General features: G+C 44.2%; 1 protein-coding gene across 1 annotated transcript; it reads left to right on the top strand.

Moving 5' to 3' along the window:
- Nucleotides 1-10,877: 10,877 nt before the first annotated feature.
- Nucleotides 10,878-20,714, top strand: LOC8050936. The gene is made up of 4 exons (XM_040208390.3): nucleotides 10,878-11,137; nucleotides 13,977-14,096; nucleotides 16,068-16,452; nucleotides 17,394-20,714. Exons 2-4 carry the CDS (start codon nucleotides 14,021-14,023, stop codon nucleotides 17,614-17,616), a joined length of 684 nt encoding a protein of 227 aa, XP_040064324.1. The 5' UTR covers nucleotides 10,878-11,137; nucleotides 13,977-14,020; the 3' UTR covers nucleotides 17,617-20,714.
- Nucleotides 20,715-21,118: the final 404 nt, after the last annotated feature.

Here is a 21,118-nt window from a genome sequence, read left to right as displayed (position 1 = left end):
TTAAATGTTACAGAAATTTTGCCTACAAAGCTTCTAAATTTCATAATATTTGACGCCACAAATCAAAAGAAGCGAGGAGGTGAGGAGCGGGAGAGAAAAACGCCAAAGATAAAAAGGCGTGCGCGCGCGTGGGGAAATTGTTTTCTTGTTGCGGTGATTTTTTTTTTTCTGCGAGTCTTTGACTTCAACTTGCATCGTTTTAGAAAAAAAATACGACCTTTCGGATGTCAGTGCCCCTTTAAGAGGCCGCCACCAAGACATTTCAAGACGAAAGCTTGGATGGAAAGAGATTATCTTTATATTGAATTCTTGCTAAACTTTAAATTTTTTTTTTTGTAAGCATTCAAAATCGTGAAAATGAAACATGCGCTTGCTAGCAGAGCTCGTTTTTTCCTATTTCACAGATACGTGTCGAAACAGCCCTAACGTACACGTGCACATATTAAGAAAAAAGCATCGTTTTAGGGAAACCCGACTCTATCACCAATAGCTGTAATATCAATGAAAGAGTCGATGTGTAGCGTAAAAGAAAATTAAAAAATAAAGCATATAAAAAGAGAATAAAGGAACTTTCAGAAGCTCCATTTGTCCAGACACACGAGACACAACCTTTATCAGGTTCCTTACTCCGGTATTCATATTACTTGTCTAAAATGTGCACCGATGGAGCGGGGATGCAAATACTAACGGCTCGAGGAGGTCTAGACCGCACGGGAATCTATTGCAGTGGAAGCCATGTTGCCTAAAATTACATTTAAAAAAAAGAAAAAAGGAAGACGCGTGTTTACGCACTTTTTTGCACTCGCACATTTTTTCGCCTTATGCTTTTTTTTTTCTCTCAAATGTAAGGGATTTAATAAACGACGTTGAAGTCTGGTTCACATCTTTTGCAGCCCACTGAGACCTACTTCTACACATCCGGTTTTTAAGCCGTTTACGATCGCCATTGCTGCTCCGCGGCCCATCGGAGGAATTCACATTGTGTCGGAATCGGTCGTAGTCGGTCGCAAAAGTGTGAACTAAAAGCCTGTTCACACACTTGCATTTGAGTACGATCGACTGAGACAAGATGGGTTTTAAATCCTCCTGTGACAGCCTACAAACGGCTTCTTCGCTGCGTAGCCGGCGGCTTCTTACGACCGGAAAGGCTAAACACCGGTTTTCTTGCCTTTCATGGCGGCTTACGACAGACTCTGCAGCAGCATAGATGGTCCTAAGCCGTCACAGAATACTTAAAAGCCGGTCGTGTCGAAGTCGGTCGTCGTCAAACGCAAGTGTGTGAACGAACCTTAAGTAGATTATGAAAAGTCGGTTTTTCAAACACTTTAGTCGACTTAAGTAGTTTACTGCTGAAACGACTGTAATAGCTGGGTAAGACGGGCCCATAAAGGGTTTTCGCAACGAACTCTTTTAAAGGGTTGGCGAACCAGCGCGCGCCGCTAAGCGCCAGATCGCGCGCTAATTCGTCAATCTTTAAAGTAGTTCGTTCTGAAGGCCTTCAATGTGCCCGTCTGACCTAGGAATTACTCGTTTACGTCGTTTATCGCTATATAAATTTCATTACACATTAAAGTCTACGGTGACAGGAGTTGCATCAGCAATTTGAGAGGCCTAACGAATAGTACGTCTCAATAAATGCATAGTTGAAAGCAGTGTTATTACTTACATTGTCCTTGCTTTTCATGTGCGCTTTACTTAATTTTATGGCCACTGACGGCTCAAGAAACCCAGGGGGCGTGGCGAGCCTCCTGCATCTCATTATCGCAACGCAGCCAATCAGATCCCAGCATTTGCTGATCACTGAGGAACCAATCTCTACGCAAAAATAGTGGACATAATGGTCACGTGATGCGTTTCCTAAGCTCTCGATGACTGCAGTTCAGACGTCAATCATTCTCTTCCTTTCTCTTCCCCCTTTGGATTTTTCGTATTCTCCGGTCAGCCTCTTGTGGTAAAAGAAAAATGTTGTAATAACTCGTAATTCCCGTTTACTCATGTTACTCGACTACTTTCGCCAACTGCGCTTACCACTAAGTCCAGAAGGAATCGATTACTGTGAACCTTATTTCTATGGCATCTATAGCTTTCCTTCTTGATAAAATTTCATTAAGGTAAAAGTAAGTTATCGCAAGAGTGTGCCTCAATCTTTTGGACGAGTGCAGGAAACAAAACAAACCGACCAAAGCCCAGCCCCGGTGCTCGTCTGCGCTCGCCTCGACATGGTCAAAACAGTGCTCTCCGCTTCTGATGAAACCGGGGCAGGTGCGAGTCTCAGACAAAAGGTCTTAGTAGGCACGCCCTTGGGAACAACCCCTGGACTCCCATCAACTCAGACGCGAGAGAACTTCCCGATTGGGGAACTTCTTTCGGTGTGTGCGTGAGTGCGCGTGCACATACCTGTGTATGTGCGTCTTTGTTTTCTTGTGTGTCCGTGTGTGTGCGTGCGTATGCACGTTTGCGAGCGCGTCGTGCGTGTGTGCACGTCATGTGTGTGCGTGTGTGTGTGTGTGCGCGGACGCATTCGGGGAGGAAAGGGGAATGGGGGCAATGGGGAGTTGCCGACCCCGCTGTATTGCCGTATTTTAAGAGCAGCCTCCCCCCTCCGTCAGTAAACTGTCTTCAAGAAGAGGTGGGCGTCAGGTCCGCGTCTGAGGTGAGTCTCCCGTGGGAGGCTGTAAATCTCCGGTAACAGTTAATCTGGGAGAAAGCTTCGGGTGAGGGCAACTGGGCTTCTCTGAGGAGGCCGTTAAATAACCTGAGCACACTCGCGTCACCGGCACTGAGGAAAAAAAAAAAAAAAAAGAAAGATAGGGTGGCAGACGGGGGGCCCCAGGGGAAAACAAAACGGACAAGCGAACGACGCGACTAATGTTTTGGGAATCAAGCGACGGCTACTTCAGGTTCATCTGACGCACTCGCCCGCTTGAGTACTTTGAGTATATGAAGAAGATTTGTTAGATTGCTCCGATAAGGTACTAATAATAATTACCTTATTTACCATACAAGCATGATGGGAACTGAAGAAAAAACCGGTTCAAGCAGTTCGAAGGCTCCTCAGCCGCCTTACAGTCCCGCAGTACTTGTAAAGATTACATACAGAAGAAATATATAATACTCAAAATAACACAATATAGTTACATGCTAAATTTCAAGAGCGGTAATACAAGTTACATAACAGTAATCAAGTAATAAAGTGATACATGTACAGAACAAAAAACATCATTATGACTTTAGTTTAAAAAAAAAAAAAAATCCTGAAGTTCTTCAGTGGCACCATGAGGATACCCGAAAACAATACAATTCACATGAGAACGCGTTTGGAGGAGTATCGGGAACTGTTATCGGAGTTATCAGAACGCTAAAACTCTGAATTGCGAGCGCAGTTCTACAACTTTTTCTTTTAATTAGCACAAGACCGATTTTAGATCAGTTGTTAACTTTTGTGCTCATGAATGGTCGAGGCTTTGAAAATTACGCAAATAAAGGATAGTTATGCATTAGTGAATGTAGGAACAAATCAAGAAAGACTGAACCAAAAATGTAAACGTTGCGCGTGTTCAAGAAAGTGTACGATCGAGCGTTGCGAACCTGTCATTGAATCAATCGCACGAGAGCGAGGCAGAGAGAGACATGTTTTTATTTGATGAGGGGTTCACCCGCTATGGAGTTGCGCTCTTAAGACGGGAGGGGAAGGGTTGCGAGACGTGAGGGGGATTTCATGACGATGGTAGTGACGTCTTAGATGAGTCTATGTACACCCGACTCCCTGATATACTGTATCAAGGAGTCGAAGATGGCTTTCCTGTGCTGAGGAGTGCCCGTTGTATTGGTCCACTCCTCAAGCGTCGTAGGCTTGTCAGCGCCCTGGATAATCAATCGCACAAATGGCATGCAGCACTTAAAAAAGGAGGCTTCCCCGCTCAATGGCCTATTTTAGAACAGCGTACGAAACAAATGATTTTCGTATGTTAATAAATAGCTTTATCGCCACGCGCCAATCGAAACGCAGTAGTTTGGGCTCTGCAGATGTGCAATGCCGAAGACGCTACTTGTTTGCCTAGGCAAAGTTATTGCGTACGCTATTCTAAAACTCGCTATTGAAATACGAAGCATTGAAATCCGAGAAGTTGGTGTCAGAGTCGCACCATCGATTAGAGTGTGAGAGAAAGCTAATTTTCCGCTAAGCCTCAGGAAGGCTGCGGAGGTTCCACTGGCAAAGCTTACCCGCAGTGAAGTAACCAAAATTACTTGGCTACTTGACAACAAAAAGTACTTCAGAAGGTAGCCGTTATAATTTTCCCAATACTTCAGATTTTCCAAAAGGACTTATATTTTTCTGCCCCTTTCAAAACGGGTTTCTCTTTCGTACTTTTCTTTACTAGATTTGAGTCTCTGAACTGTAAACTACTTACGTTCTTAATCAGACATGTACGCGTCACCCGAAAAAGTAACTACATATCATTACTCACTACTTGCTCAAAAAGTAACTAAATGCGTTACTCGTTACCCATTCTCAAGAAGAACGCGTAACTTTACCACAAAAGTAGCCAGTTACTATTCTCGTTACTTTGACAACCAAATACATAATGGACCTTTTCCACATACCGACGGCACCAGGCGGTGGCTACTCGAACTAAAAATTAAAGAAGTGACCCACCTGCGCTACCAATCGATAATGGGAGCTACGTTACCAGTTTCTTCGCTCTCTGAGCCGCGGCGCGCGCCTAACGCGACTTTAAAGAGGGGCATCCGCTTGTCGTCCACCTAAACGTCGTGTTTTTCTCTCCGTCCACTTTTTTTTGTGTGTAACACAATGATATATCTGCTGCAATCACATGTTCTACTCGCTGATCCCACAGCCGCCTTCCGAATTTCCTTGGTTTTTTGTGCCGACGTCCGCCGCTTGGCATCAGGCGCTCGCGCGTGCGCAGAACGCTTCTCGGAAAAGGTCCATTGCTTTTGTTTCATGGTTTATTGTTTTCTTTTTTTAGTAGTATAGTCGCTGCACTTAAAAGGACCATGACAACCAATCCGTTGATAATTATTTGGATTCGAGTTCGTGGCCAATGTGTGCCCTGACGGAACTTATCGTCACTTGCGAATGACAAGTTCTATGGTGTGCTTAATTAAGAAGGACGATGGAAGCATGGAGTCATCGTTCCGCGACCGCATGATTTCTTGTTTCGCATTTGTGCTGAGGGGGAAAGATATGAAGGAAGAAGTGGAAAAGTCATTTCATGATCTCTTTAAGCAGTAGCTGCCTCTCGAAGCTTTCTTCAGCTATGTTTCCCCGCTTCATTGAGAATACGTCTCCGGCGACGCTGAAGAGTCGTTCTATTGACGCGCTCAAGTGAACGACAGCGTTGTGCTGCAGCAAGAGCCGCTGAATGTTGGATTCCCATCTCTCTTTTGTTTTTTCTCCTTCTAAAGTTCGAAGTTGACAGCGGGTTCTGTGTTTTCCCGCGTCGAAAAACCCGGGTTTACATTCTGTCTGAGCAGGATTCGAGAAGGTTGAACCAATGAACCTACTTGTGTTCTCTGGATGAAGGGCATTTCAACCTGCAGAGTTCGACTGGTGTCTTTTGCGATAAACGTTCCTATACTGTCCTAATGTTTAGTTGTTTTTCGGGTTGTCCATCTGCCTTTGTCGGGATAGACGCAGAGTTGAGTTCGACTGAAAACGAGGCTGTTTAAACGGCGTTGCACATGTTACTTCTGAGAAGTAACGAAACACCGTTACTCGATACTTGACCTTACAAGTAACAAAGTACGTTACTCGCTCCATATCTTAAAATAGTATGAAATACGTTACTCGTTACCGGAAAAAAGTAACTAGGTAGAAGTAAGTCATTACTAGTAACACGTCACGTGCATGTGTGCAATCAATCCGCCGATTTTGTAGTCCATCCTCCTTTGGGAGACATTGTAAGGAGATTTCTTGGTAGCAAAGGTGTACAAGAGGCACCATTTGGAAGGGGAAGGAAAAACAGTGACGGGTCAGAAGTAATTTTAGTACCTTCAGAGTAATCACATCGTTCTTGGGATTGATTCCTAGTAAGTGTATTCAAATAATTACAAAATTACTCCAAAAAGTAATCGATTAGAAGTAATGTGATTACTTGTATTGAATACCGTAAGAGTCTCCTATATGCGTTCAGATATCTTGCTTCGTGTATGGTGCTTCGGCGTTCTTGTCGAAGAATGGAACCTTTTCGATGTTGCGAAAGTATGCATATATTATGCGCAGCCGCCATTAGTTGGTCTCAGTGCTTCCGGCTTTAAGTACGTGATTGGTTCCGAGTCCGCGCCGAGCACTGACGCAGCACTCGTGTGGAATGCGTTATGCACTCGGAATGTTGACGAAGCGCTCGTGTCCAATGCGTGCTCACTGTGCGTAACCAACGAATGGCGGCTGCACATAATATACGAATCGTTTCGGAATTCTGAAAAAGGGTCTAGATGCCCGGGTCACGACATGACCAACGTTTCTTAAATTGTCCGTGACTATAATAGATTGTCAGCTCACAATCGCAGTATTGCTCTGATGACCGTTTTTATCAGGTATAATTTTTTACTACACCATCAAATCTTTGTTTTCGTCTGCACTGACTGCCAAAATACATCTCTTGCTTCTGACAGCCTACAAAAATGCAGAATGTGAGGGAAAATATTCGACGATCATATATTCAGTCGACTTCGACGAGATTCAAATTTCAAACCTTGAAGACAATGCCGCCCAGGCAGCGTATGCACACATTGCATATATATAAAAAAAAAAGTAAATATATATTGATTTTTTTTTCCTTTTTCATTTGCGCCAAAATTTAAATTAACAAATTGCACACGGGGTTACCGCGCTGTGCTGTTTTTGTAGTGTGTTGTATTAAGGCGTTGCGCAGCCCAAAGTCCGCGTCTTCGGCTTTTCTCCCCCCCCCCCCCCCCCCCCCCATCTCAAGAACTTTATCATAAAGAAGTTAGCGCATGAATAAATAAGCACACGGGCACATCACGAAATGGGGCACCTGTCAGCCAGCCAGCCATGCCGCGACTGCATTCCATTATTCGCGGAATATCGCGGCTCCTCTCATCGCATCTCTGAGCGTCCATACTCTGGAATGCGCCACCGGATCGCGGCTTCCGAATACGCGAATACCGCAAACGTTGTTTTGGCCAGGCTTGCAGTTTCTCCATTTACTGGGTGACAGAGGGGGAGGGGGGACTCGATATGACGGATGGCTCTCGACGGTAACCGCAAACCAAACACACCCGTCGGAGCACCGGTGCCCACTCGAGGGCACAATCCCGTTTCATCCTACGGTGGACTGCCACAGACACCATACCAACCATACCAGCCAGTCAAGCGCTTCGAAGCGTGTGCAGTCGCTGTTCGCCTCGCAAATGTCACGTGATACTGCCACGGCTTCGGATTGGCTTTCCATGGCTCCTAGCACCGGCTGCGGTCCATCGTAAGGTGAAATGGAGTATAGAAGCGCGCGATGGGAATAAGAAGGATGCGGTCCGGTATGGGGAATCTGGACCCCCATCTACTCTTTTTCGCCTTACAATGGGGCGGGGAGGACGGTACCTGTCATCCCGGCCTATCCAGCGCTGCGAATATTTCACGAGAATATACGCGCGCAGCGGGTCGTTGTTCTTCTTGCGAATGTCACGTGACACTGGCGCGGCGTTTGGTTGTCTTCGACGGCTCTGTAGCGTGCTCCGCGGTCCATCGTTGGGGGAAAGGGAGCATGCGATGCAGGGCATTCCATTCCCCGCACGTTCGATGTGAAAGCGCTATTTATAGATCTTCGGAGACCGATGTCTGCGCCAGCTCCTCCCTCTTAGAACCCATGGCCAGGGTTCGTTTTTCATCTGGTTTATGGCTCACCGACGTTAAGGGATACGTGTGGCCAGCGCTTGACTGTCAGTGACGTATTAGATGTTTACACTGTAGTAGGTTGAGAAAAGAAGGAAGGACCTACTTAGCCCTCTACGCTTTGCACCCTACGAGAGTGAACGTTGGAGAGGAAGGAAGGGAGGCGAGCAGAGATATTTATGGAGTCGGTAACACGTTAATAGAGTGGAAAGAGGGCGGAGGAGGTTGCAGTTGCTCTTAACCTTTAACCGAATGCAGGATGGGCTTAATAGGGTTGATTTTCGTAACCTGCAACCTATAGTTGAAGAACGTAGCAAAGATGTTTGTATAACTTTTATTATTCTTTTTTTTTTAATCGGAGATAGCTAAAGATGGTTTCGAAAATCGAAATACGCACCCTACCCAGATGGAGTTTGAAAATAACTGCTTAAAGAAATTAAAAAAAAAAAAAAAAAATCAAGCAACGTCAGGGCTTGACTTTTTGTAAGGCTTGTTAGTGAAACGTTGGGAACCACTTTGAAGTTTCCTTGAGGTTTGTTTAGAGACTGTAACGTGAAACAGGGTCATTCAGCTTTTGATTGCTGTCATAACTAAATGTGGCCTCGCTTTCGTAAACATTGAAGTTATTTTTAATAGATTAAGTAAAACCAGAATTAAGGTATTAAGGACGAAGCACTGACCTATACTATTTTCTAATGAAAGCATGTCTAATATCGTCTGATAAATTATCCAAGAAGAAAAACATTGTGGGAAATCAGACTGCGGGTGACGGAGCAATTAAACAAAACGGACAATGCCAACTTCTGTGGTTTTGTTAATGAACTGGTTTAGGACTGTCACAATGCTGACAACTCGCAAACTCGCTATTGTTTCTAAAGTGACGGTAACAATATTTCCTTACATTTGGAGGACGGTAACGAATCTCTGGAACGCGTTAAAAACTAACCGGCAACGCTATTTCGTTGCTTATTTTTAGTAACGGGCGGAATACTTTCTTACATTCAATTATCCGGTGGTCATAGTGTCCGCGGTTAACTAAATTCTAAAAAACAAAAACACACTACTAAAAAACAAACATCGGGGAACTTGCGATGGTTTCCGTTTGTATATCTCTTGGAAGCGCGTCAGTGATTTTCGCCCGCGGTGGAGACGACATTTTATCATCGAAACGCAACACCAAGGACACGAAAACCGGACGCGTGATTGCATACCCCACTCTTGGCAAACGGCTGTTGCAATAAACAGCGCTACTGCATTATAAAGAACTACCGTTTATCTTTTCTTAAAGTTTGAGGAAAGGCGTTTGAAATTATTTGTTTTCGATGGCTGTCGTGCAAGGGTCCTGTCTCTGACGCTCCCAGTAAATAACTGGCGACAACAGTCGTATAGAGCGTTTATTAAGGAAGAAATCAACAGACCTAGAAGAGCGGCATCCAATGGTCGCCCAGTTTTGTAAAGCAGCAAATGATATAATCCTGCTCCATGTTAGACTACGATTAAAAACCTAGACACCATTTGGATCTAAACACAGGATACTGAACGAAATACAAGCTGTGAACAAAACAATAAGCAAACTATATGCATCTAACATTCGAAAACTGGCGCATGTTGGGCAACATAGGTAGCAATGACGCACACAGAGAAGTACCCATTGGGGATGCAACATGCTATCACACTGCCAATATGAGCGCCAATCTCATGGAAGGTAAATCTCACTGAATCGTTTTCGCTCCGTAACAGGGTAGACGCTATACCGTTGCATACGTTTTCCTCATCAAACAATATTTGTGCCAAAATTGATAGAGCTTTCTTGACGCCAGCTTTTTATTGCTTTGAACGATAGTTCTTTACACACGCCCATTCGCATTCTTCTATTTGTTTAAAAAAATAAAAACAGAAAACCCTACAGTCTTTGACGATCGTTTGCTCCATTAGCTTTTACCGATACAATGGTGCCCGTATCTATTTGATTATTTGGTTGGCTTCGAGACAGGGTCAAATTTAGCTGGGTATTTTTTAGTGTTACCTTTATTGTGGATTCTGCAAGGCCACTGTTGCGGGTTAGAAGTTGAAGCCATATTGGCTAAATGAGCCAACCTCAGAAAGCCGACTCGCATTACGAGTGTGCATATCAATCAATCAATGACTCAATTAATCACAGCTTTATTGTGTTTCCCAAACAGCTTTAGGGGCCTTTTTTAGGGTTACACTTGACATAATAAAACAACACTGAACTAAACAAACTACAACACAATCCTGACAACTATACCATAGAACCTTTACATCTGTAGAGATTCTTTAGGTCTGCAGTGAAACTTAATAAATGGTGATACAATATGAGTCGTCAAGATGGTGGTAATTAAAATTACGCGGGAACATGAAATACGTGTTCAAATAAAATTAGACCTTTTTTATTTTATTTTTCTCTTTCTGTGTCTCGTTCGATGCGCTACTTGATGTTCAATATTTATTTTGTGTGTTCTTTTACTCGGTATAGAGAACTTGAATTGAAAGTCGATTAACTCTCTGTATCTCTGTATCTCAATTCTTGAAGTAAATGGATTTGCAAATCGGCAGTGAGCATCAAAACTGCCCCCCCCCCCCCCCCCCCCAAACATTAATTCGAACGGTTAGACGGTGACGCTGAGGCGTTAGCGAAATTGGGGAGCTCGCGGTGGAGGCGCGACTACGGGAGAACCTTCCTGTCGCTCAAATCCAGTTCGAGACTATCGTGCTTAACAGAAAACATAGCTTTGAAAATGAGCCGAGAGATGGGAAAGACACTTTAGGGATGGTGCTGTGATGTCTTTAGATGACTTACATCAACGTCTCACATGCAGACTACCATCTATTCACCTTTACTTCACTATCTGTCTCTAAACGATTCTCTTTCTCGAAGTATTCCGGTTTAGCGAAACTTCGGAACAAACAGGGCGCAACTTGCGGCTCGGTCCGGCCTCGAGGAGCTCGTGTCGAAATGAAGCAACACGCCCGCCTACACGAACAGATATGACGCGCGTCGTCCACGCTATCACGTCTCCTGCTCTCAAGGCAAGAGTTCGTATGTGAAGCAAGCGGTTGGATTTCGCGTTCCCTGCGACACACGGCGGCGACGTAAATGCGTTTTCTCACACGTTCACGCTGAAAGGATACAGCCCGGTGATTTCCGAACAAGCAGCTATAAGCTAACAGCACCGCTTAACACGACAAATCAACGTTTGCGTCGAGATCACAGTTCGGCTTTTTATCGGATTCACAAAGGTAAGTCATTGGAACCTTACCTTCGTGTTTATATAAACGCACAAACAAGGAACGTCATTGGGTAATAATGGTCGTTGGGTCACGCTCAACACGTTATTTTTAGCGTCTTCGCTTCTTAAGCGCTTTCCGTAGATTCCAGTGAGTGGCTTCTTAGAGTGCTTCGCGGGGAAGTAGGCGCTTCAGATTTCTCGAAGTGTATACTTCTGCGCAGAGATAGAACGCTGCCATCTTGAAGGGCGTCTTCTTCATATGTGATGTCGCCAAACTGAACTAAACATTGCGGTATCCCGTGCTTAATCGACACTTAGTAGAACCTGCTTTAAGATATAAAGAGACCCCGAGAAAACAGAACCATGTTTTTTTTTGTTTTTTTTTTTATCCCCGATAGATCAACTATGTATCGCAGAAACCTCAGACTACGACAGAATGTGAAGCAAGCGGATGGAATAGAACTCCAATCTTTAAGAAGATGACGCTGCCTGAATTAAAGCATAATTAAGAAAACTTGTCTATGAGCCGACGTCTTCCTAACCCTAATGTCGCCAAAAACAAGAGATGGCATAGTGAACGCTCGTGGGATTTATATCAGTGAAAAACGCTTGTCAACAAGAAAGAAGATATCGTCTTTTTCTTTTTTGTTCCTGATAATCTTGTTTCATTGAAATAACGCTGCAGACGTCCCACTGACATTTTCCATTGGTTTTGGTTAGACGAAATTAGGCTTAGTTGGGCGTCGGCTTCACAATAGGGAAAGCTCGGCTTCCCTCAACTATCTTTTGATCCTGGAAACGTCCGGTTCTGAGATGCATATGGTTTATTTACCCGGCCCGAAAAGAAACACGCTTTTCTCTTGTCGGGAACCCCCCCTGCATAAACATTGCCGATGTGTTTGCTAAAAGTAACTGACAGCTTCAAAAACTCGGAGGCGTGTCCCATAAAGTTCACGCCTCCCTCCTTCGTGATCCGTCTAAATGGCGTTCTTAGTAACTCATGTCACAGTTCCATTGACGGCTGGCGGGTCGATGATAGGATACCGAGGACCAGCCGCACCACCGCGTTTCTAGAGCCGTTGCCACACTGCATATTCGTCTCACAGAAGACAGTCTCCAGACCCTGTCTGATGCAAGTTTCTTTCTTGTATGACAGATCCTGTCACTTTGGTCATACAAAAAGAGTCTGCATACCATGTTCAAACCATGTATGAAGCAAACTTGAAGCGTGTCCGCATATACTTCTGACATAATGTCTGCAGGAAACTCCGTATCTTTTGTGTGATGTAGGTGCAGTGCGACAGCGGCTTTAAGCTGCCACTATACGGAGCGCAAGTCCATCTGCTTCTATTGCAGGGGTTGTGATGACGTCGGAACGCCGAGCGCTCTGATTGGTTCTGATTGAAGGGTAAGGGTGGGTAGACCTCGAGGTAGCTTGCTTTGATGTCTACCCACCACTATCCTTCAATCGGAGCCAATCATACCTCAGTGTTATTCTAACCCCACCAAAACCCCTGCAAAAAGAAAAAACAAAAAGCAGACGAACTTGCGTTTCACGTAGCTTTTTTTTCGAAGGACGTCGAATGTCATTGTGAGACTTGCAAAGGGTTTATTTTTGAAGTCATTAGGGAGTTTTCGTAAACCCCTTTTCCCCCTCCGCTAAGCCCTCCACAACGAAGACGCCGCTACTGAGCATGCGCGCTGATGGCTTTGACTGTAGAGTTCAGGGTGTCGCAGCGCGTTGCGGAGAGTTCTTGCGGGACGGCGATGACGATCTACGCAAACTCTCAAATGAATAACCATAGTCATTGATAGGGGGGGAGGGGGGAGAGTGACACCTATAAAGAGGGGCACGCAGATCCACCGCACCGTACCACTGCCGCAGCAGCGCCACGAACGGCGACGCTGGTATTATGGTGCATGTAAACGCAACGTCTGTTCTTACTTTTTTTTTTTCTGTGCTATCGCCGCGCTATTGTCTTCCAGCGGTCGTTTTTTTCGATCTCACGCCGAAGTAAATCTGTCCTTTTATATCTGGAGTCCTAGGTGCGATTTGTACGTTGCCCTTTTTCACTGTTTCACGTGATTCAACTAGCAGCGCTTGCTCAACGCTCGGATCATGATCTAGCAGTGGATAGCGGCAACAGCGTTAACTTATCGCTATCTTCTTCGTGCATTTGTACTCGACAATGTGTTCGACAATGGTCCGTTAACGTACTATGACGACATTCATCGTTGTCGGTGATTAAAAAAAATTGACATGTTTACGTAGGTTTCGCTCCCCATTTTATCCAATTACTCTTCTCTTGCTGGTCGAGGAGTGATATGATCGCGGCTCTGTTCAACGGTGTTTCCCCGTCTCTAGTTAGCGCAGACTGGGACCCCCAGTTTTGTTCAAAGTGAAACTCGGGTAAGCTTACGTTGTTAGTCGTAGATTACACTACGACTAACAATATTGCTGTTCTCCGTAGGACACAGGATGTGCATGCAACATGACTCTGCAAGAAGCCGCATCGCGACGCCACGGCCTTGTCGCACGCTTTGCATAACATTGTTTAAACGCATGCAGTGTTGACAGATAGTTTTCGTTTGATTAGCTGGGACCAGAATAACTGGCATGTGTCATTTGTTTCAGGTTTCATAAGTTGGGAATAAATAAGTACAATAATCTGTGTATGCACTTTTCGGTCATTTATAGGGAAATCCGAAACTCTGTGAACAGGAAACTTATGTCCGCAAGTTACGAAAGTTGTAAAGCTATATTATTTTCCTTTTTTTTTTTTTTTTTTTTAAGAAAAGCTCATCAAAGTTTTTTTTGGTCCGATTGGATATTTTACACGCTGTTCCAGGTACAAGAACTCAAAGACACTTTGAAGAATTTTAAACGAGGGCCATGTGGAAGATTCTCGCAGTCTTCTGCGCACTTTGCGGCGCTGTCGCCGCTCAAGACATTAATTCCAGCGAGACCGGTAAGAATACTTGCTCTAGAAGTAAAACAAAACATTTTTTCTGGAATCACTAGGTAATATCTTTAGACGAAAAGTCACCGGGGTTTTGCTGTAGGCTCAAAAATTAAGTGCTATTTTCAGGCAATGGGCAGTCAGTCAATGCCTATTATGTTCGGTTCAACCGGAACGGAGGTTTCGAGCACCTGGTCAAAACTTTGGAAAATCTGGCCCCGCGTCCAAACGCGTCTATTAATGCAGTTTATATGCTTAATGGCGTACACTGAATTATGTCAATATTCTATTTCAGTAGCACGGATAAAATAGAATACTGGAAACCATCACGTGACGGGCGATGACAAAACGTGAGCCAGGTGGCTTTCAGGGACCAAGAAATACCAAAAGCACGCGCCAAGTATTTGCGATAATCAGGGTATATACGGGGCGGTAGTACTCAAGAAATAAAGGCCTCCGAGAAAATCTACTTAAAATGGACATCTGGTGCTCGACACAATTTGTGAAAACACAGGTTATGTGTTTTTTCGCAATTTTCTTAGTATGGTGTTGATATATTCCAAATTTTATACTATTACTGATTTTCCAGGACGCGCCTATTAACTAGCGGTGCTCTATTAACCCTATAGCGTTTAGGAGCTCGTGTTGCAGAAAAGCCGGCGTCGGCGTCGGCGTTGGCGGGACTATAAAATCTCAAAATGCAACGCGCGCAGCCATGTGTGACGTCACACCTGACGCCAAGCGTGTGGCGTTGCACGTGGCTTTGACGTCATGACCCCATCGACTCACTAAATTTGGCGAAAAAGTTTCCCTTAAAATGTATCAAGAATTTTCACGCCAAATTTATCGGAAAAGTTTGCCCGCCAAATTAACCGGAAAAAGTTTCTTGCCAAATTTAGCGAAACATTTCCAGCAAATTTTAGCGGAAAGTTTTCCCGTCGTATTTTGCAAAGAATATTCCACTAAATTTAGCGGGTCAATAGAGTCATGACGTCCCAACCAGGTGTGACGTCAGGCGTCACGTGACGAGACGTCACACGTGACGCTACCGACTAGTCCACGAACACACCCTTGCGCGGCTTTGGAACTGGCGCGGATTTATATGAGGAGGCTTTCTGAACGGGGCCCGATAACACTATCGCGTTCCCCTCTTAAAGACGAAGCTTAAGAGTCCCCCAAGTTTTCTTTTTTTTTCTATAGCAACCCCTCACTTGCAACGAGCTGACAGGAAATGAACCCACGATTCCTTGGTCGTACTGATAGTGTCGCGCTCCACACCTGGTTTACTTTAGGTTATCGTAGTATTTTTCATTTCAAACGTTTTGAGAGATGGATGACTCGTATATATTATATCAAACTAAGTTATAGTCGATATTTTAAAATTAAAAAAAAAAGAAGGCTGCGCAGGTGATTGTCACACATTGGGTACCACGATCCCTCAAAGTCTTTGAAAATTGGCTGTGGCGCCTGATGTTATTCATTGGGGTATCCTGTGACTTTTTTTTATACATATATCTGCATTACTATCATATCGCTCTAATTACAACTCCCACCCACACACGTTTTTTTCCTCTTATCTTAATTTCATTCTTAAGACAAAATATGCACACGGCTGCACTTCATCCGGAGCTCATATTTTTTTCCTGTTTTCCTAAACAAAGACTGGTAAGACATGGGAAATTTAGTTTTCACGTGTTCCCTTCTGTTGGCCTATACTCGCACTGCTCACGCATCATAAAGCACAAAGTTCTCCGCAGACATGGTGACAGATATTGTCCGCGGACACGCCTCGAGAATGTTCAAAGTATGTTTTCATATTTATGATCCGAACACATCTGGAAACAGTGACTGCAGAGCGTTTTTCGATGTACTGCGTCCGCTGTGTGACGCGGTTTTACTAATTCTCTCTAGGAAACTTTTTCGAACAAGAGTTTCACCCTTTTTGTTCATCGAACTTATATTTTCGTTTTTTTTCTACAGTTACTACTTCTAGTCTCCGGGAGACGCTCTACAACACTTTCATCAACACGGTCTTCGACAAGGTCCTCTCATCTGTCGCCAAGTCCAAGGCCATCGATCCGGTGACCTTGCCGAACATCAGCTACGCCTTCGAGACCAAGATCATCGTGAAGATCACCGCGGAGGCCGCCCTCTACCGCGGAATCCTGGAGGGTTTGTCCAGCCTGACCAGAACGGGCAACTGCCGTTTCGAGGTCGGGGAACGCGGCATCGACATCAAGGCGGACGTGGGCGCGGGGCCCCTGAACTCCAGCTTCGTGGGACTCGCACGCGCCATGGGCTACGGCCAGGCGGTTACGGTGGACGTCAACATCCGATACCTTCAGATACTTCTTGGACTTGCTCAGTAGGTCGACAGTTTCCACGACTTGATATTTCAGTATGAGAGAAGCTGCTATATGGCAACTCTTTACGATCTAAGAAATTTGTAACGTCTACCCTATTGAAAATTCTCATTTGTATGAGAAATTTCCGTGTCCAATAAACACATATGAATCATACAAGATATATAAGAACATATAAGGACCGTATAAGAACCATATAAGAGCTATATAAGATATATGAGAACATACAAGCACCATATAAGAAAGTAGTGGGAAGTTTCTTATAAGTTTCTTATGGGGTTCTTAACTTCTTATATATCTTATATAATTCTTAGATAGCTCTCATATCATTCTTATATGGTTCTTATATGTTCTTATATTCTCTTATATGTTCTCATATCTCTTGTATGATTCATATGTGTTCATTGGACACAAGAAATTTCTCATACAAATGATTTTTTTTACTAGGTACTTTCCGGCAAAGCACTTGGAAGAGCTAGTCCCACTGATGTACGGGGGCAGCTCGGCGAATGATTAAGCTGGAAATATGATTAGACCATAAAACACAGTTTGTGCTATGGCACATGGCACAATGTTTCACTTTGATCAATGCTGCAGCACAGACAGTTATTATAGCTCCAATCTATATTTTTTTTCCAGCTTAGTCATTCGAAAGTAAGATCGAAAGACTAACACACTGCTGGAAAAAGTGCGTTCGTCCCCTCGTATGTTCACGTTCCTTGTTTCATGGTTCGAACTAAGCTGTTCTTATCGACTAATTCCAATAATTATAATACTTTTGAGATTCTAATAATGATTGCGATGATGAGATTCTCGGAACTCGCCGCTTCCTGCATTGCTCAAGCTGTCAATGAACGAGTATGCTTTGATTGCACTTGAACTAATGATGGAACGCTGTGTAGTAATGTATCTTTCGTTTCTTTTTTCCTCCTTTTATGTCAAGGACTCCCGGAAGCCAGTTAGAGCTCAGCGAGTTCAAGGTCCAGCAAATGAGGGGAGTGACCGTTGCCATCCACGGCTTGGGGCTTTTGAGCAGAGTCTTCAACAAGGTGTCGGCTGAGCTCACCAACCTATTCGAAGAACAGATCAAGAATGCCATCGAGAGGAACATTCGCGAAGCCATGGCCGAACAGATCAGAAAACTTAACGACATTTCTTTCCTTTAGATTGCCGCTTGCTACGCTACCCCTCTCTAAAACAAGCGAAATTTTATTAAGTCTCATTTTGCTATTGAAGTCCGTTTCAGAAACGGAGCGCCTAAAAAAATATATGCAGGGTAAGATGTTTACGAAAAAAAAGGCAGTTTGATTTTTTAGTTCCATATTCCAGGGGAAAAAAATAAACTGTCGAATGGTGAAAACAACATGCTCTCCCTGTAGGGCTCGTTAAAATATTACGCGCTGGAGGAAGACAGCCATGTGCTTTAAGTGCATTATTTCGAACTCCTTTTGTTCACGTCCCGCCAATTAAGAAACGTGGAGAAAGAGCACAAGTATGCACCTGATCTTGATACATCACAATACCCTTGTTGTTGTTGCTTATATTGTAATAAGATATATGAAATAGAACGAAAGAAAAATATAATCCAAAAAAGAAAAGGAAGGCGTATAGGACGAAATGTTAGTCTTCCCAAGTTAGGGGCAGCTTTTTCGTCCTGTAGAGAAAGGGGTCGAAAAAACGATTTAGGTGGAGTGGGTTAAAAGAAGAAGGGAAGACTGTTCATTTAGGTTGAGAGTCTAGAACACAATCCTGCTGCATCCACGAAGTCCACAACCGCCTGGAATGCAGCGGATCGTCGGTCCTCGGTGCCTGTCTGGAACAGGATTTTTCGCCCTGTGTTGGCATTAATGTCAGGCTGGCCGAAAGTTTCAAGTAATTCTTTTCCGGGATGCGCATACGCCGGACAGGCTCAGAAGATATGCCCTATGTCCTCGGGTTGGTCGCACGAGCTGAAATTATCTGTGTGTTTTTGCGAGCTGGTGCCAATTAGTGTTGGTGTTTGAGTAGCCTGTACTCAATCTATGTAGCTCAGATTCTTGTCTACAGCTAATTGTTTTCTTTTGTATCAGAAATGGTGGAAACCCAGCTGCCGTCTCTGCATCGGGGTGTTTTAGAACGCAGCTCTCAGGCGCCCGTTTCTGGCTTGAGCGGCGGCGCCGTTAACGTCGCCGTCGGCGTCGGTGCAACCGCGCGCGTTGAATTAAGAAAATAATGCAACCGGGCGTGACCACGCGTTGCATTATGGGAAACCTTCCCTGCTAAAATTAGCGGAAAATTTTTCCGCTAAATTTAGTGGTAACATTTCCCCCTAAGTTTAGCAGAAAATATTCCCCGTTAAATTTATCGGAAAAAGTTTTCGCACTAGATTAATTGGAAGCAATTTCACGCTAAATTTACCGGAAAAATCTTCCCGCTAGATTGAGCGGAAAAATTTCCCCGCCAAATAAACAAAAAAGTTTTCCCACTAAATTGAGGAGAAAAATTTCCCCGCTAAATCTAGTGTAAAAAAATCCTCCTAAATTTAAAAAAAGCCCCCCCCCCCCCCAAAAAAAAAAAAAGGAAAAAAAATAGCGGGAAAAGTTTCCCACTGCATTAAGCGGAAATATTTCCCCACTAAATCTAGCGGGAAAATTTCCCCGCTAAATGGGAGGGGAGCAGGAGACGAGAAGTGGAGGGTACGGAGGGGGACAAGGGGCACGCCCTCGTCTTTGTACCCTCCCCTCCTCCTCCTCAAGAGCTGCGCTCTAATTCGGTATTACAGAGATTTGTAACCATCTTTCATTTTTTGTTTTGCTTGGCAGATTATGATGAGTGTGGAATTGTACTGACGAACGGAAAGTGTCAAGCAAGTATCTGTGTAAACGTCATCATATTTGCGTAGGTGCTGATTGTCCCGTTGCCAATAAAATGAGCCATCATCTCTGCGACTCCTTTTCAGTCGAGGAAGGTCGGCTATTTATGTCGCTATTCCGAGGTGGTTGCCCTCTCGATGTGGAGGTGGGACGGGCGGTACGTTCTCAGGACAGCCGATGATGTCCAGGAAGGTCTGCACCATCTTGCCGACGTTTGAAGAACGCCTCGCAATAACCGCTCTTAGCAGGTCCTTTGCAGACTCCGTGCCAAGAAGCCTAGATATCTGGCGCCTGGCCTTCTCTTCTGCCTGGTGTTGAAGGGGAGAATCTCCCGCCTCAACCGGTGTGGGAATTTTCTTTGATGCAGCCGGTATTCCCCCAAGACATATCCGGATCGCTTTCCTGTGAAATGTTTTCAGAATCGTCCATTGACGTTGTTGGATATTTAGAAGAGGTAGATATACATGACCCTCTTAACTATTTGACCCGGTAAAGTGTCATCATATCTCTGCTAGGTGGAACCCCAGTTTTGATCGGCTATTCGGCACAGCGCTCCAAGTAACTTGCGCGCTTCTTTTAGCATTTATTGCACCGCTGGTCGCCAGTTAACTCGATCATCGATCAATGACTACAAAGAAGAAGACATGTGGTCTTGTTCTGATCCGGTTACCATCAATCTGCAGAGTAGAATATTTTCCCTTCAACCGACCCCGTGATCGATATTTAAGAACAGATTTTTTTTTTCGCTTAATAAGGCAAGGATTGTATGATAAAAAGAAAATAGGTAGCAACATTCAGGGCTTGTTGTAGATTGGCTTGTAGGGCCATGGAGATGAGCGTGGAGCCTGCGCATCACAAGGTTACTTAGTCTGCATAAATAGCCCAATTGACAGGAACGGCTTCGCATTGTGGGAGAACTAAGGAAAACCATGAAAACAACCGTGTTAAATAGTAACGGAGCGAGCACACTTCCTTGCGGTACATCTTGGGTAACAGCGCGCGGCGTTCTTTTGTGTCCGCCCATTCGTACTTGAAATGTTCTACTACGTAGGAAGGATCGAACGAATCGTAAGGATCGTCCTCTGACCCCGATAAGCTCAAGGTGCTTAAGAATGACACTATGTGGAGGTGCATTCAAGGCGCGGTATATGTCGAGAAAGACTACGTGGACAAGCTTTTATTAACCTGATCAATGCAGTGTAGCTTTCCTTTTTAGCATTTTTGTCGTTATTGAAATTTTTTAGATTTTAATATTGCGCGTTGTTTTGAACTATCTATTTATATTGTTGGTTGCTGGCTTGTTCTGTTTGCGTGAGTTTCCAACTTATAAATGTGATTTGTAACCCACTCCTCTGCTGGAATGCCCCGGCACTGCAGAGTACAAATAAATAAATAAACAAATAATCACTCTGTACAAGTGTATTGATGCCGAAGTTTAAGAGGCACTTTATTATAAACAGCTGTCTTATAGTAGCAGCGAAACACAAAGTAACGACAAACCAACATAAAAGTAAAGTCCGTTAGTTATGGCAAGTAACGACACCGGCATAACGTTAGATTTGCAAAATAGTAACGGAGCTCTGTAACACCTTAGCTTCTTTACAAGCTAACGAGTAAGGCCATTTCGTTAATTATTTTTCGGTAACGGGCACAACAGTGCTCGTGCATGATTTAATATCCTTGTCAGAGGGAACCTAAAATGTCATTTCCATCATACCAAATTAGGTGAGTGGCGAATCAGCTTTAAATTTGAGTATAGGCCACATGACGTAAGCTCACGTGACGTCAATTTTTCTGCTAAATCCCGATCGAAAAG

The sequence above is a fragment of the Ixodes scapularis genome, unplaced genomic scaffold (genome assembly GCF_016920785.2).
Source record: "Ixodes scapularis isolate PalLabHiFi unplaced genomic scaffold, ASM1692078v2 PGA_scaffold4__175_contigs__length_147842914, whole genome shotgun sequence".
NCBI lineage: Eukaryota > Metazoa > Arthropoda > Arachnida > Ixodida > Ixodidae > Ixodes > Ixodes scapularis.
The sequence above is the reverse complement of the archived record's forward strand: the minus strand, read 5'-3'. Positions and strand labels throughout refer to the sequence as shown.

Coding starts and splice junctions, on each gene's coding strand:
- LOC8050936 (XM_040208390.3), top strand. CDS start 14,021: ATGTGGAAGATTCTCGCAGTCTTCTGCGCACTTTGCGGCGCTGTCGCC. Junction 14,097..16,067: donor CATTAATTCCAGCGAGACCG/GTAAGAATACTT, acceptor TTTTTTCTACAG/TTACTACTTCTAGTCTCCGG. Junction 16,453..17,393: donor ATACTTCTTGGACTTGCTCA/GTAGGTCGACAG, acceptor TTTTATGTCAAG/GACTCCCGGAAGCCAGTTAG.